The 15098-nt window shown below is 45.0% G+C and overlaps 1 protein-coding gene and 1 long non-coding RNA gene across 2 annotated transcripts in view; one reads left to right on the top strand and one right to left on the bottom strand.

Moving 5' to 3' along the window:
* LOC137356946 (mucin-1-like) overlaps positions 1-15098 on the top strand; it is a 58830-nt gene that overhangs the window by 26669 nt on the left and 17063 nt on the right. Inside the window, exons 2-6 of the mRNA XM_068022827.1 lie at positions 767-2772; positions 6625-6698; positions 8601-8737; positions 9715-9857; positions 10648-10803. Of these exons, the coding sequence (XP_067878928.1) occupies positions 767-2772; positions 6625-6698; positions 8601-8737; positions 9715-9857; positions 10648-10803 (2516 nt within the window). The remainder of the gene's footprint in view (positions 1-766; positions 2773-6624; positions 6699-8600; positions 8738-9714; positions 9858-10647; positions 10804-15098) is intronic.
* LOC137356950 (uncharacterized) overlaps positions 9692-15098 on the bottom strand; it is an 81291-nt gene continuing 75884 nt past the window's right edge. Inside the window, exon 3 of the long non-coding RNA XR_010971116.1 lies at positions 9692-10025. This is a non-coding gene — a long non-coding RNA (uncharacterized lncRNA). The remainder of the gene's footprint in view (positions 10026-15098) is intronic.

Here is a 15098-nt window from a genome sequence, read left to right as displayed (position 1 = left end):
ATGAATTGGCAAAACAAAACTTTGCAACCTATAGGGATAAACCTCTACAACTGTGTTCACAAAATGTAACGCTGAGAATCATGGCCATCGCAGCTTCCTCCCTTTCTTTCCTCTGTATATGGTGTAGGTGAAAATGGACCCACCAGTGAGATGGAGAGCTGAAGTACTGCTAGTGACAAATGCAGAAGGGACAGTGTTTGTCACAAACATGATAAATGTCTGGGTCAGCAATAATGAGATAAATGATTAGCTAATTTTGGTTGCCGTATTTGAGGAAGGCATTTTGACTGACAAGTATCCACTTTACTGGTGCCATGAGATCTGTAATGTCTACCAGGACCAATGAAATTTGCAGATGAGCATTCTGAAGAACAGTACCTTAGATACAGCATTCTCTCAGTACCTCACTGAAGTGTCAGTGTACATCATGTATTCGAGAGGCTTCCTGCTTCCTTTTCCTGGAGGTTGGGGTACAGTTCCAAATGAGATTCTCCCTTCCAGTACTTCGCTCAGGTTGGCACCTCCATGCTATTTAAGGACATGGGGCATCACTCGGTTTTACCATCAGAACTGATTGTGGGTGGGGGGGGGGGGGGGGGGTTGCTAATTTAGCATTTTTTTTAACCAAAGAGTCAGAAGAGCTTTCTACCAAGGGAGTAGCTGATTTATGCAAACTAGGACCTCAGTGCCTTTTTCAAGTTTGTTTACTTTCTCCTGCACCGCAGGTCGCTCTCTCAATTATCTTTGCTTTTTTTTGTCTTTACAGTGAGGAGCAGTGATGGAACTGTTAAATCAACTATGTTGAGCATTACTTCTTCCAGTACACCTGCTACAGTCAATGTAACACTGTCGCCCTTCACATCGGTGAATGTGACCACTCCTTCCTCATCCTCAAAAGAATCCCCACTGGCGAACGTGACCGCGATCACCCCCGCCATAAACACGACCACACCCACCCTGCCAGAGAATACGACCACCCCAGCCCCGAACTTGACCACACCTGCCACAAATGTGACCACACCCACTCTATCGGTGAATGTGACTACACCTGCCCAGAATGTGACCACGCCCATCGCAAACATGACCGTGCCCACCCTGCCAGAGAATATGACCACCCCATCCCCGAACCCGACTGTTTCCGCCACAAATGTGACCACGCCCGCCCTGCTGGAGAATATAACCACACCTGCCCCAAACGCAACCACATCCACCATAAACATGACTACACCCGCCCTGCCAGAGAATGCAACCATGCCCACACTGCCAGAGAATATAACCACACCTGCCCCAAACGCAACCACATCCACCATAAACATGACTACACCCGCCCTGCCAGAGACTGCAACCATGCCCACACTGCCAGAGAATATAACCACACCTGCCCTGAACGTGACCACTTCCGTCACAAACATGACCACACCCGCCCCGCCGGAGAATATAACCACACCTGCCCCAAACGCAACCACACCCACCATAAACATGACTACACCCGCCCTGCCGGAGAATGCAACCATGCCCACACTGCCAGAGAATATAACCACACCTGCCCTGAACGCGACCACTTCCGTCACAAACATGACGACACCCGCCCCGCCGGAGAATATAACCACACCTGCCCCAAACGCAACCACACCCACCATAAACATGACCACACCCGTCCCGCCGGAGAATATAACCACACCTGCCCCAAATGCAACCACACCCACCATAAACATGACCACGCCTGTCCCACCGGAAAATGTGACCACACCTGCCCTGAACGTGACCACGCCCACCCCACTGGAGAATATGACCACGCCTTCCCCAAACGCAACCTCACCCGCCGCGCCAGCAAATGCAACCACGCCCCCCCCACTGGCGAGCGCGACCACACCCACCCCGCCGGTGAACACGAATACATCTTTCTCAGTATTCACTGATTCTGCTGTAACAAGTAATGGCTCCACACTGTTCTCTACGGTGGCCACTCCCAATGTGACGACTGAAATGAACTCTACTGGAAACTCATACTCTACAAACGCTGTGAGCGTGACCGGTGGCACCTCCTTTACAATTTCAGCAAACTCAAACTTCACTACGATTGTTCATGCCTCAACCACATTGCAGCCAGATAATACAACTGTAACATCAAATGGAGTCTTTACGAGTGAGAGGACAATGGCGTCTGTCACAAGCTCAAATGACACAGAACTGCCGAATTTCTCTGCCACGACAGCTGGTGTAAACATCACTAGCACAATGTTCCCAGACAATACTAGGACAACAATTAACACGACCAGTTCTAGTGTGATTGCTCAGTCTACAACCTCTTTGATGAATTCCACAGTTGTTTCGAATATAACCAGCACAGCTTTCACCAATATAACTGGAATACCCCCCAGCACCATGATTGTCATTTCAACACCAACTCCTTTGACAAACTCCACTGCTTCTCCCATGAGCACAAACGTGGTCATGACACAGACAACCACACAAGAGCCTGCCAATGACTCCTCAACTACTCAACGCCCCAACAACACCAGTCCAAGTGCCAATACAGCATCTGGCACCACAGCCAGTAACGTGTCCATGGGCACCATGCAATCGAACAGTGCCACAATGTCCACTGATCTTACAACCACGAAGACCACCACCAAGATATCCATTACCACAGCAGCCCCAACATTAAACTTCAATGTAACTTTTAGAATTGTCAACGAGATTTTTAACTCCAGCCTGGATGATAAAAACTCTAAAGAATTCAAGAGCTTGCGTGGTCAAGTTATTAAACTGGTAGGTCTAATAATGGCAACATTTAAAATTCATGAACTAATTAACACTTGCTGCACTTTCCAGCTCTCTTGCCCCCTGTTCCCCCACACCCCATCTTGGTGGGTAAATATCTGTTCCCGAGGAGACAATACTGAGCCAGACACACCAGGAAAGTTCCCTAAATTCACTGAGGTACCCAGCAGAGGTACGAAAATCAGCCTTAATGTCTCTGGACTGGGGAGGGGAGAATTTGGGCGGCTTTCTTACTTTTGATCTTGTCTAGTAATCCATGCTGAGGTGTGTGTGTGTGTGTGTGTGCAGGATTGGGCTTAGCAGTGATGCTTGCAATGGTTAAGTAGCTTGTCAACACTCAATGCCTATGTGCACACATGAAGAAAGGAGAGGGTCACATATGTCAGCAACTTCAGGAAAAAATGAAGTGAGGAAAATAATTTTCTGGGGAAAGTCACTGGTAGTCACTCTCCACCCACATCTCCCTTCCACACCCTAACCTCACCTCATTCTGTATCTGTCCCTGGTTTAAAAACCTATCCTCCTATTCACTTACAACTGCACTTTCAAAATCTTAACTATCTAGCCTTTGGCCCTTTGTTGGCCGCAACATTCCCGCAGCTACTGATCACCTCCACCTAGTCCCCAATAAAGGGATCAGACTCTCTCACCCTGACTGTTATCCCAGTATGGCCCTCATCTCCACCTTCTTAAGTCCAAGGGAGGCAGACTTGAAAGGAAATGGCAGACAGCAAGTAACTGGTTTAGCCATCCACTGTCAGATCTGGCTGGACCACTTGAAACACTATTGGGTCCTGCTGTCATCTGCTAAAACTGCTCAATATGACAGGATCATCCTGAAATGCAAAGATAACCCTGGCTTCTTTTCTCTTCTGCAAACGGTCTTCTTAAACCCCTCTCCCCACCACTCTCACCTCCAACAAATGCAAGGTTCCTTAATAAGCGAGATGAAGAAGAGCATCACTGTTTTTCTTGGAGAGCTGTTAGAAAATAATTGACCTTATGTTTTGTCCTTGCACAGGATTGACATTCATGTCTATAATAAAAATCTGTCAAATTGCTGCCTTTGCCTGTCCCTCCCTTCTACCAGCCCACCTGGCCAAACTTCCTCTGATGCGCCCCACTGTCCTAGCTCTGAATTCACATCTTTCTCAAGCTTCTCTCCTCATGCCCTCTCTGAGCTCATCTTGTCCATGAGACCCATCTCCTGTTCCCTCGATCCTATTCCCACTAAACTGCTGACCGTCCAACTTCTCCTCCTGGTCCCCGTGTTAACTGATATTGAAAACAGTTCTCTCTCTTCATGTGTTATTTCTCTCTCCTTTAAATCTGCTGTCTTCACCCCCTCCTCAAAAAAAAAACGCTTGACTCCACCGCCCTTGCAAACTACCGTCTCATCTCCAACCTCCCTTTCCTCTCCAAAGTCCTTGAACATTTTGTTACCTTCCAAATCCACTCCCAATTTTCCCGTAAGTCCATATTTGAATCATATGAAAAGACGAACTAGGAGCAGGTGTAGGCTATTTGGCTCCTCGAGCTTGCTCTGCCAATCTATAAGATCATAGCTGATCTGTTTGTGGACTCAACTCCACTTTTCTGCCTACCCCTGAATCCTTCCAATTAGGTTTCTGCCTCTGCCACACTACCAAAACAACTCTTCAAGTCATAAATGACATCCGAAATGATGATGACAAAGGTAAACTTTCCCTCCTCGTTCTTTGCAACCTGTCTGCAGCCTCTGACATGGCTGACCACTTCATTCTCCTCCAACGTCTCTACGCTGTCGTCCAGGTGGATGGGACTGCTCTCACAAGGTTCCATTCTTATCTAACTAATCATAGCCAGAGAGTCTTCCCGGTGACATCCAAAAGCATAGCATTAGTTTTCACATGTATGCTGATGACACTCAGCTCTACCTCACTACCAGGTCTCTCGACTCCTCCACTGTTGCTAAATTATCAGACTGCTTATCCGACATTCAGAACTGAATGAGCAAACATTTCCTCCAATTAAATATTGGGAAGATTGAAGCCATTGTTTTTGGTCCCTGCTCTAAACTCTGTTCCCTAGCTCCATTCTTCTCCTTGGCAACAGTTTGAGACTAAACCAGTCTGTCTGCAACGTTAGTGTCACATTTGACCATGAGATGAGCTTCTGACCTCATATTCGTGCCACCACTGAGACCGCCTATTTCCACCTACGTAACACTGCCCGACATCGTCCCTGTCTCAGCTCATCTGCTGCTGAAACCCTCCGTCATGCCTTTGGTACCTCTAGACTTGACTATTCCAATGTACTCCTGGCTGCTCTCCAACATTCTACTCCCCATAAACTAGAGGTCATCCACAACTCTGCTGCACGTGTCTTAACTTGCATTAAGTCCTGTTCCCCTATCACCCCTGTGTTCGCTGACTGACACTGCCTCCCAGTCAAGCAAGCTCTTGATTTTAAAATTCTCATACTTATTTTCAAATCCCTCCATAGCGTCACCCCTCCCTATCTCTGTAATCTCCTTCAGCCCCACAACCCTCCAAGACATCTGCACTCCTCTAATTCTGTCCTCTTGTGCATCCCTGATCTTAATCATTCCATCACTGGTGGCTGTGCCTTCAGTAGCCAAGGCCCCAAGCTCTGAAATACCCCCACGTAACCTCTCTACCTCGCTTTCCTCTTTTAAGACACTCCTTAAAACCTACCTCTTTGACCAAGCTTTTGGTCATCTGACCTAATATCTCCTTTGGTGGCTCAGTGTCATACTTTGTTTTATAACGCTCCTGTCAAGCGCCTTGGGACATTTTATGTTAAAGATGCTATATAAATATAAGTTGTTGTTGTAGTAGTCAGTATTGGTTTCTGATTGAGTAATAAACAATTTGGCAACCAAACAACTTCTTTGAGCTCCATTTCTCACAGTAGCTGCTCTTGTGATATTTCTGAAAGAATTGTGGACAATTTTGTGCAGTGAGCTGAAGCCCGTTGGAAACTAGGAAACTCTTGTTGGCACCTTTCAGCCAGAAGACAAAGGAGACATTCATCCTGACTGGATTTAAGGTTTGGTCCCAAAGGTGTTGAATTAAGCAGCTCACAGAGGTGGTTCGCTGTGCTTGGTTCTCAATCCACTATTTATGCTCGATCCCAAACTCCCTGTTGCTATGCGTGTCTCCATGACTACCAGCACCAGACTTTGTTCTTGGATATGGGCACAAAGCAATACCTGGCTTCCCAAACTACTTACTGAGTACAAGCAGAAGGAAGAATATCCATTGCTGCAGGAACTGTAAATCCAGTAGAAGCCTCTGTGCTGAGACAGAGGTATTGTGGGAATAGTTCAAGGACTGAAGTCGAGAAGGGTAGGAAATCCTGTAATCACATCTACTCTGCATCTCTCATTCCTTTCCATTGCCTGTCACATAATTTCTGTTTTTCGCCCTCTTTACTATCAGCAGAGAGTGGAGTCAACATAGGAAAAGTTCCAGACAAGCCCAAACTATGCCTGGTCCATCTCTTGGCTGGGTTCCATCTATCTGCAGGTGCTGAGAATGGGGTATGACGTGGGGGCAGTTAGTGGCAAGAACATGGTGCATGGGCATATGAATAAAGCAGGGTATGTTCGCAGTTGGTGGCAAGACTGGAATATGAGGCAATTGGGTTTGGAAGGAGTCGATAGTGAGAGCAACGAATTGGGGATACCTGTTGGTGACAACAGGCTATGTATAAACGCTGAGTGTTTGGGATTGTTGGGGAGGTGGGAAAGGATATGGGGTACAGGCTATGGGAAATTGTTGGAGAATTTCTTTTCATTAAATCATACATGAGTGTTTTTAAAAATTTCTGTTGCAGCTGGACAATGCTTATAATTGTTCTACGTGCTTATTTCGTTCATTGTACAAAGGCTCAGATGTTGTACAATTCAGGTAAGACATTCATTTTGTGATACCTTGAGGTGTGGGAAGAGGAAGAGCCATCATGTCCTGCCCTTTTTAGCATCAAACCATTAAAATAACATTGTAGCTTCAATTTTGTGGTCCCAGTAAAATCAGTACTGGGAATATATAATTGTAAGTGTTAAATTATCCAAAAGTGCACTGAGCTGATTGCATTGGCAATTTCGTGGGGTCAGCTAAATTGAATAATTACCCGTTAAATCTAAAGAAAGCTTTAGTCTTGTGCTGGGAGCTCTCCTAATAGAAGTGCAGAAAATTTGGCTACCAGCTCAAATTTAAAGGGATGTGGCCACTTGAAGGTCACTGACTCCAGATAGGAGCAGATGTTCTTTCAACTTTTATAATCATTCAAAATGAAATTCACATTTGTCAGCCTTTGAGAATGAGCCAGGCTATGCAAAAAAACAAGGGAAAGGAAACTTAATGTGGAGCCAAGTGACCTGACCCTCTGTCCGATGACTGGAAAAGCAGATAAAATGCTGAGTAGGGGTGTCATGTGCTCTTCAGGGCACCCTCTCCAGATGACAGGAGTGTATAGTACATGGATGTCATTGATGATGCTCTGCACTATTGGGAATATCTTGTTGTCTCTTGTGTACAAGATGTCTGTCATTTGCTTGATGCATGCATGCACAACTGACAGATTGATTTAACATGTATCATCGGGGTGCAGTAGTGACCTTCGTGCCTTGTGGTACAATGTGTCTGCAGTCAACTCACAGGATATGGTGTAATTGTATCACACCAGAGCAGGAAGGACTATCTGGCTCACTAAACGAGGGTCCTGGGTAAGAACTGGTACATGCATAATGCATGAGGTAGAGTCACACCTGTCCCCTCAGATCTGTTGTTGGTCCTCCAAATACAGGGGAGATGGTAGCTTAGTGGTAATGTCGTAGTGGGCTAGTAATCCAGGGACCCAGGCTAATACCCTGGGCACAAGGGTTCAGATCCCAGCACAGCAACTGTGAAATTTAAATTCAATTAATTAATAAAAATCAGGAATTGAAAGCTAGTCTCAGTAATGGTGCCATGAAACTAAACCCATATGGTTCGCTAATGTCCTTTTAGGGAAGGAAATCTGCCGTCCTTACCTGGTCTGGCCCACATGTGACTCCAGACCCGCAGCAATATGATTGACTCTTAAATAGCCTAGCAAGCCACTCAGTTGTCGAAGGCAATCAGGGCTCTGGGCAACAAATGTTGGCCTAGCCAGTGATGCCCACATCCCATGAAAGAAAACAATAAAAATATAGGAGCGTCACTGGAACCTCCCTCTCTCCACCACTGTGCCCAATTTAATTTCTGTAAGTGAAATTGCCACTGGAAGCTGTTATGCAGTGACTCCTGCTGGAATTTGTTTAGATGTTTAATAATGATCAGCCTTTGGCTCATTGTGATGCTAGACAGTAAAATATCCTGTCAACAGTTACTGCAGTTTCACAGATGAAAGAGTCAATGCCTTCAGAAGGTGGGGTGGGGAGAAATAGTAAGCAAGTCCTTTTTGTGCATGTAAATGTATTGTAACAGCTGGTTTCCAAGATGACAGCAGGTTCTGAGGTATGGGATCATTGAACTTCACCCCATCCGAGTTTTAAATCTTCAGATTAGAATTTCTGTGGAAGGAATATGGGCATTCCCAATCTTTGGTACATCTACTGAAGCAAAGGCTTCCTGCTGCTGGGTCACCCTTACTCCAAAATGCTAATTGTTGTGCTTTCACTGTCACCACAGAGATCAATTAACTCAGCGTAGATTAGAGATTGAAGTTGGGGCTTTTCTGGTCTGTAAGCCTGTGTCCAATGTGTATGCCCCTCTGAAGCGGAGTTTAGTAAAATGGTTTGTGACGAGTTGTTTTGCTTTCTTTTTAAGGAAAGGGTCAGTCATCACTGAAGTTGAAAGTACCTTCATCACAGATGCCTCTGTAAACCAGCAGACAGTTAAGAAAGAGTTTGAAGAAGGCATTAAAAACAATACAATCAACACCCTGGTGGTTGACGACGTACAAGGTAGTGTATTTGCCCAGGTTGAGGAAGGCTGGTGCGAGAGATGGGAATAACATCAGTGCAGTAAGGCTCATTCCTTTGAGGCTGCGAATTGACTGGCGTTGTTTTGTGATTGGCTGAAAAGTGAAGTTGCAGCAAGGTGAATTTTTTTTTAGTTTTTAGTTTTAGAGATACAGCACTGAAACAGGCCCTTCGGCCCACCGAGTCTGTGCCGACCATCAACCACCCATTTATACTAATCCTACACTAATCCCATATTCCTACCACATCCCCACCTGCCCCTATATTTCCCTAGCACCTACCTATACTAGGGGCAATTTATAATGGCCAATTTACCTATCAACCTGCAAGTCTTTTGGCTGTGGGAGGAAACCGGAGCACCCGGAGAAAACCCACGCAGACACAGGGAGAACTTGCAAACTCCACACAGGCAGTACCCGGAATTGAACCCGGGTCGCTGGAGCTGTGAGGCTGCGGTGCTAACCAATGCGCCACTGTGCCACCCTTTCTTTACTCTTCCCGCACCCCTCAGCAAGCTTCGTGGACTAGGCTTCCATATGAAGAGTAGTCAGTTGGGCAAGGCTCTCGAGTAGTGATCAAATGTAGAACAGCTCTGTGGCATGTTCAGGGAAGTAGCAGTGAATAAGGCAAATATTAATTTGAGGGATGGCGGAGATTATAAAAGGGACAAATAAGGTAGTGAACAAAAATAAAATTCCAGAGACCATGATGATAATTTCTTCAAATAGAAACCTATTGACTTGTGGGACAGTGGCTACAGTGAAGTTTTTAACAGGCATTGTATTGAATCTTGATGTAGCAGGGGATAGAGCAGGGTGTGTGGCAGAAAAAAGATGAAACCCCATTTGGGACCCTGAAATATCGTGTGGATGGCTGCAGGGCCATTTCTCATTGACTGTAGGATGGAAATGAAATGCGAGTGAATAAAGACACTTATTTATTTTAATTTGTTTGTTTAGTAAATGAGATAAAATTTGTCACCAGTACAACCACAAGAACCACCACGACTTCTCAGGCTCCTACTGTACCCGGCTGGGGCATTGCTCTTCTGGTCCTTGTCTGCATCATCCTCCTGATCATCATCATCATCTTCCTCCTCATTGTAAGTCTTCAATGGTTTTAGTGCGTGTCTGTGTCCATTGGCTGTCCTCTCTTCCAGCTTTGCCCTTTGTCTCTCTCCCTTATTGCAAAGAGTTTCCACTGCCTCCTACATATCTCCAGTGTTGTACCAGTGAGATCAGCTGTCGGGCCAATGTCATTTATCAACTGCCTGGGGTGTATGCAGAAATGGGAAGAAGTTTTTTTTAAATTATTTCTCCACCTCTACAAAAGCCTAGCTTTGGTCTCTTTCTCTCCGTGCCTGAATTCGCTCACTGGAGGGAGAGGGAAATTGAACTAGGAACACATCTAGACTGACATTTTAAAGGAATGAAACTTGGATGTAGCAATTCAGGTCAAGCTGAAATTTGAGAAATGCAGCTTCTTAGCACTTTTCTGTGCTGCTCAGGCCCCTGTACTTGATGCCTCCACAAGACTGGTGGAGCTGATGGGATAGGAATTGTATTTCAAGTTCAAGCTCTGATCTGTCTGCTAGGTCTTCTGCAGGCTTTATAAAAAAAAAATAACCTGTTTAGAGTTGTGCCTTATATTCCGACAGATTGTGTGATGTGATCTGTATCCCTGGTTGGAGGGGGTGGGGGGGTTTGGGGTGGAGAAACCTTGTGAAATCCAAACACAAATTTTGTTTTATAGCTGTTGTGTCAGCATTCCAAAATTTCTTGTAGTTTTTAAAATTATAAATGATAATTTGTCAACTTCTCTCAGACTACAACCACCTTGTTTTGGTTGATGGAGCTAACCCATTCTTCATTTCACCTCCCCACTCTTTCTAGATAATTTACTTTTGTCGCCGCAAAAGCAATGGGCAGTTCGAATTGTTTCCTTCTCGAGGATCATACTATCCAATGGCAGATCGAAACGATTACCCGCAGTACACATCTCACAACAGATTCATAGCACCTAATGGCAAGCAGAACCCCCACAACCAGGTAGGACAATCAATGTTAAGGAGAAAACTGCATGGTTTAGTCCTTGAGCTATGAGGAGAGAATTGGTGTGGGAAAGCACTGACAGAACACACTTCATTCTGAGTAAAATTCTGTGATAGGTGGAAGTCAGAAAGTTCTTAGTCTAGGATTAAAGAATGTGATTGGCAACAGAGATAGGTATAACTTAATGCAGGTATTCTGAAAGCAGTTGTGTTGTAAATAAATTCTGAAACCAATGTCTTACTTCAAAGTTAATTTGAAAATTCCTGAAAAGGTAAAATTGGAACATTTTCTGTTACAGTAGGACAGTCAGGGCTGGGGAACCTAGCTGAATTTTCCCCTCTTTCCTAATCCACAGTTGCTAAACCCAATGAAAGCCCCAAGTGAACCAAGGCTGGGAACTGAATGTTCATTTAGGAAGGATAGGCAAAAAGGAAAAGGAGGTGGGGTAGTTCTGTTAATAAAAGATGAGAACAGTACACTAGTGAGAGAGGATCTTAGATTGAATGATCAAGATGTTTGGGTAGAGCTAAGAAACAGCAAGGGGCAGCAAACATTGGTAGGAGTTGTTTATAGGCCACCAAACAGCAGCGGTAATGTAGGGCACAGTATAAATCAGGAAATTAGAGGTACATGTAACAAGGGTAATACAGTAATCATGGGGGATTTCAATTACATATAGACTGGGTAAACCTAATTAGCACTAATGCTGTGGCGGATGAATTCCTGGAATGTATACGAGATGGATTTCTAGAACAGTATGTTGAGGAGCTAACTAGAGAACGGGCTATTTTAGATCTAGTATTGTGCAATGAGAAAGGGCTAATTAGTAATCTTGTAAAGAAGCCTTTAAGGAAGAGTGACCATAATATGATAGAATTTTACGTCAAGTTTGTAAGTGATGTAGTTCAATCCAAAACTAGGGTCTTAAATCTAAACAAAGGAAACAATGAAGGTATGAGAGACAAGTTGGCTGTGATAGATTGGGAAACTACATTTAATGCAAGAAGCCTTACAGGTAAGGCAGAAGAACTCAGAGCATGGATCGGTACATGGGATTGTGATATTATAGTTATTACGGAAACGTGGTCGAGGGATGGGCAGGACTGGCAGCTCAATGTTCCGGGGTATTGATGCTTCCGGCATGACAGAGGTGGAGGTAAGAGAGGAGGGGGAGTTGCACTATTGATTAGGGAGGACATCACGGCAGTACTTAGAGAGGATATCCTGGGGGGAACGTCCAGCGAGGCCATATGGATAGAACTTAGAAATAAGAAAGGGGTGATCACTTTGATGGGATTATACTATTGGCCCCCCAATAGTCAGAGGGAATTGGAGGAGCATATATGTAGGGAAATCACAGATAGGTGTAGGAATTGACTGGGACTGCCTTGGTGCTAAGGGATCAGATGGGGAAGAATTTGTTAAGTGTGTCCAGGATAGTTTTCTGAAGCAGTATGTGGATGGCCCTACTTTCGACGGGCTACTTTCGACCTCCTCTTAGGAAATGAGGCTGGGCAGGTGGTTGATGTGTCAGTGGGGCAGCTCTTTGGGACCAGTGACCATAACTCTATTAGCTTCAAGATAAGAACAAAGAACAGTACAGAACAGGAACAGGCCATTCGGCCCTCCAAGCCTGTGCCGATCTTGATGCCTGCCTAAACTAAAACCTTCTGCACTTCCGGGGTCCGTATCCCTCTATTCCCATCCTATTCATGTATTTGTAGTTATGGAAAAGGATAGGACTGGTCCTCAGGTTGAAGTCCTAAATTGGGGAAGGCTAATTTCGATGGCATCAGACCCGAACTCTCAAAAGTTGAATGGGAGAGGCTGTTTACAGGTTAAGGAACATCTGGCAAGTGGGAGGCTTTTAAAAGTGAGATAGGAAGAGTTCAGGGCCAGCAAGTTCCTGTTAGATGGAAGGGCAAGGCTGGCAAGTTTAGGGAACCTTGGTTGAGGAGGGATATTGAGGGTCTGGTCAGGACAAAAGGGGAGGCATATGTCAGGTATAGGCAGCTGGGATCAAGCGAGTCCCTCAAGGAGTATAGGGGTGTAGGAGTACACTTCAGAAGGAAATTAGGAGGGCAAAAAGGGGCCATCAGATTTCCCTGGCAGATAAGATAAAGGAGAATCCTAAAAGATTCTATAAGTATATTAAGAGTAAAAGGGTAGCTAGGAAGAGAGTAGGTCCCCTTAAGGATCAGTGTGGTAATCTATGTGTGGAGCCACGGGAAATGGGCGAGGTCTTAAATGAATACTTCTCGTCTGTATTTACCGTGGAGAAGGTCTTGGAAGCTAGTGAGTAAAAGGGAGGGAACAGCGATATCCTGGAGCATATCAACATTACAAAGGAGGAGGTGTTGGAGGTTTTGAAGCACATTAAGGTGAATAAATCCCCAGGGCATGACCAGGTGTATCCTAGGATGCTATGGGAAGCAAGGGAGGAGATTGCTAGGGCCCTGGCAGAGATTTTTGTATCATCGTTAGCCACGGGTGAGGTACCGGAAAACTGGAGGATAACTAATGTTGTGCCTTTATTTAAGAAGGGCAGCAGGGATAAGCCAGGGAACTACAGGTCAGTGAGCCTTACATCAGTGGTGGGAAAGTTATTGGAAGGGATTCTGAGAGACAGGATTTATATGCATTTGGAAAGGCAAGGTCTGATTAGGGATAGTCAGCATGGCTTTGTGAGTGGGAAATAATGTCTCACGAATTTGATTGAGTTTTTTGAGGAGGTGAATGAGAGGATTGACAAGCGCAGGGTGATTAATGTTGTCTACATGGACTTTAGCAAGGCCTTTGACAAGGTCCCGCATGGTAGGTTGGTCCGCAAGTTTCGAACACATGGGATCCAGGGTGAGCTAGCAAATTGGATACAAAATTGGCTTGGTGATAGGAGGCAGAGGGTGGCAGTGGAGGGTTGTTTTTCAGATTGGAGTCCAGTGACCAGTGGTGTGCTACAGGGATTGGTGCTGGGCCCTCTGTTGTTTGTCATATATATTAATGACTTGGATGTGAATGTAGGGGGCATAATTAGTAAGTTTGCAGATGACACCAAAATTAGTGGTATAGTGGACAGTGAAGAAGGTTGTCTAAGGTTACAACAGGATATAGATAAACTGGGAAAGTGGGCAAGGGATTGGCAAATGGAATTTAATGCAGACATATGTGAAGTGATGCATTTTGGGAAGTTAAACCAGGGTAGGACATATATTGTGAATGGCAGGGCCCTGGGGAGTGTTGTTGAGCAGAGAGACCTTGGGGTGCAAGTACATAGTTCCCAAAAGTGGCAACACAGGTAGACAGGGTGGTGAAGAAGGCATATGGCATGCTTGCCTTCATCAGCCGAGGCACTGAGTACAAGACTTGGGACGTCATGTTACACTTGTACATAACGTTGGTTAGGCTGCATTTGGAGTACTGTGTGCCGTTCTGGTCGCTGCACTACAGGAAAGATGTGATTAAGCTAGAGAGGGTGCAGAAAAGATTCACAAGGATGTTACCTGGTTTGGAGGGCTTGAGTTATAGACAGAGATTGGATAGGCTGCGTCTGTTTTCCCTGGAACGAAGGAGGCTGAGAGGGGACATGATAGAGGTATATAATATTATGAGAGGCATAGATAGGGTAGATACCCAGAGTCTGTTTCCCATCGTAGGGGTGACTAAAACTATAGGGCATAAATTTAAGGTGAGAGGGAGGAGGTTTAAAGGGGATCAAAGGGGTAAATTTTTCACACAAACAATAGTGGGTATCTGGAATGAACTGCCAGAGGAGGTGGTGGAGGCAGGAACAGTAGCGACGTTTAAGAGGCATCTGGACAGGTACTTGAATGAGCAAGGCATAAAGGGATATGGAATTAATGCAGGCAGGTGGGATTAGTATAGATAGGCATTATGGTTGGCATGGACACGGTGGGCCGAAGGGCCTGTTTCTATGCTGTACGACTCTATGACTCTCTTAGAAGGTATGACTGCAGACAGGCAATGGATAGCATTTAAAGAAATAATACATGGTTTACAACAAATTTACATTCCTATGAGGCACAAAAACTCAGCAGGAAAAGTGATCCAACCATGGCTAACAAGAGAAGTTGAAGATTGTATTCGATCAAAGGCTTATAAAGTTGCCAAAAAAGTAGTAAGCCTGAGGATTGGGAGAATTCAACAAAGGAGGACCAAGAAACTGATAAAGAAAGAGAAAATAGAATATGAACGTAAACTAGCAAGAAACATGTAGGAGGCACTAAAACTAGGGGGCACAGTTTAAAAATAAGGGGTCTCCCATTTAAGACAGA

Source organism: Heterodontus francisci, chromosome 46 (genome assembly GCF_036365525.1).
Source record: "Heterodontus francisci isolate sHetFra1 chromosome 46, sHetFra1.hap1, whole genome shotgun sequence".
In the NCBI taxonomy this organism is placed as follows: Eukaryota; Metazoa; Chordata; class Chondrichthyes; order Heterodontiformes; family Heterodontidae; genus Heterodontus; species Heterodontus francisci.
This window is presented reverse-complemented; position numbering and strand designations above follow the sequence as displayed.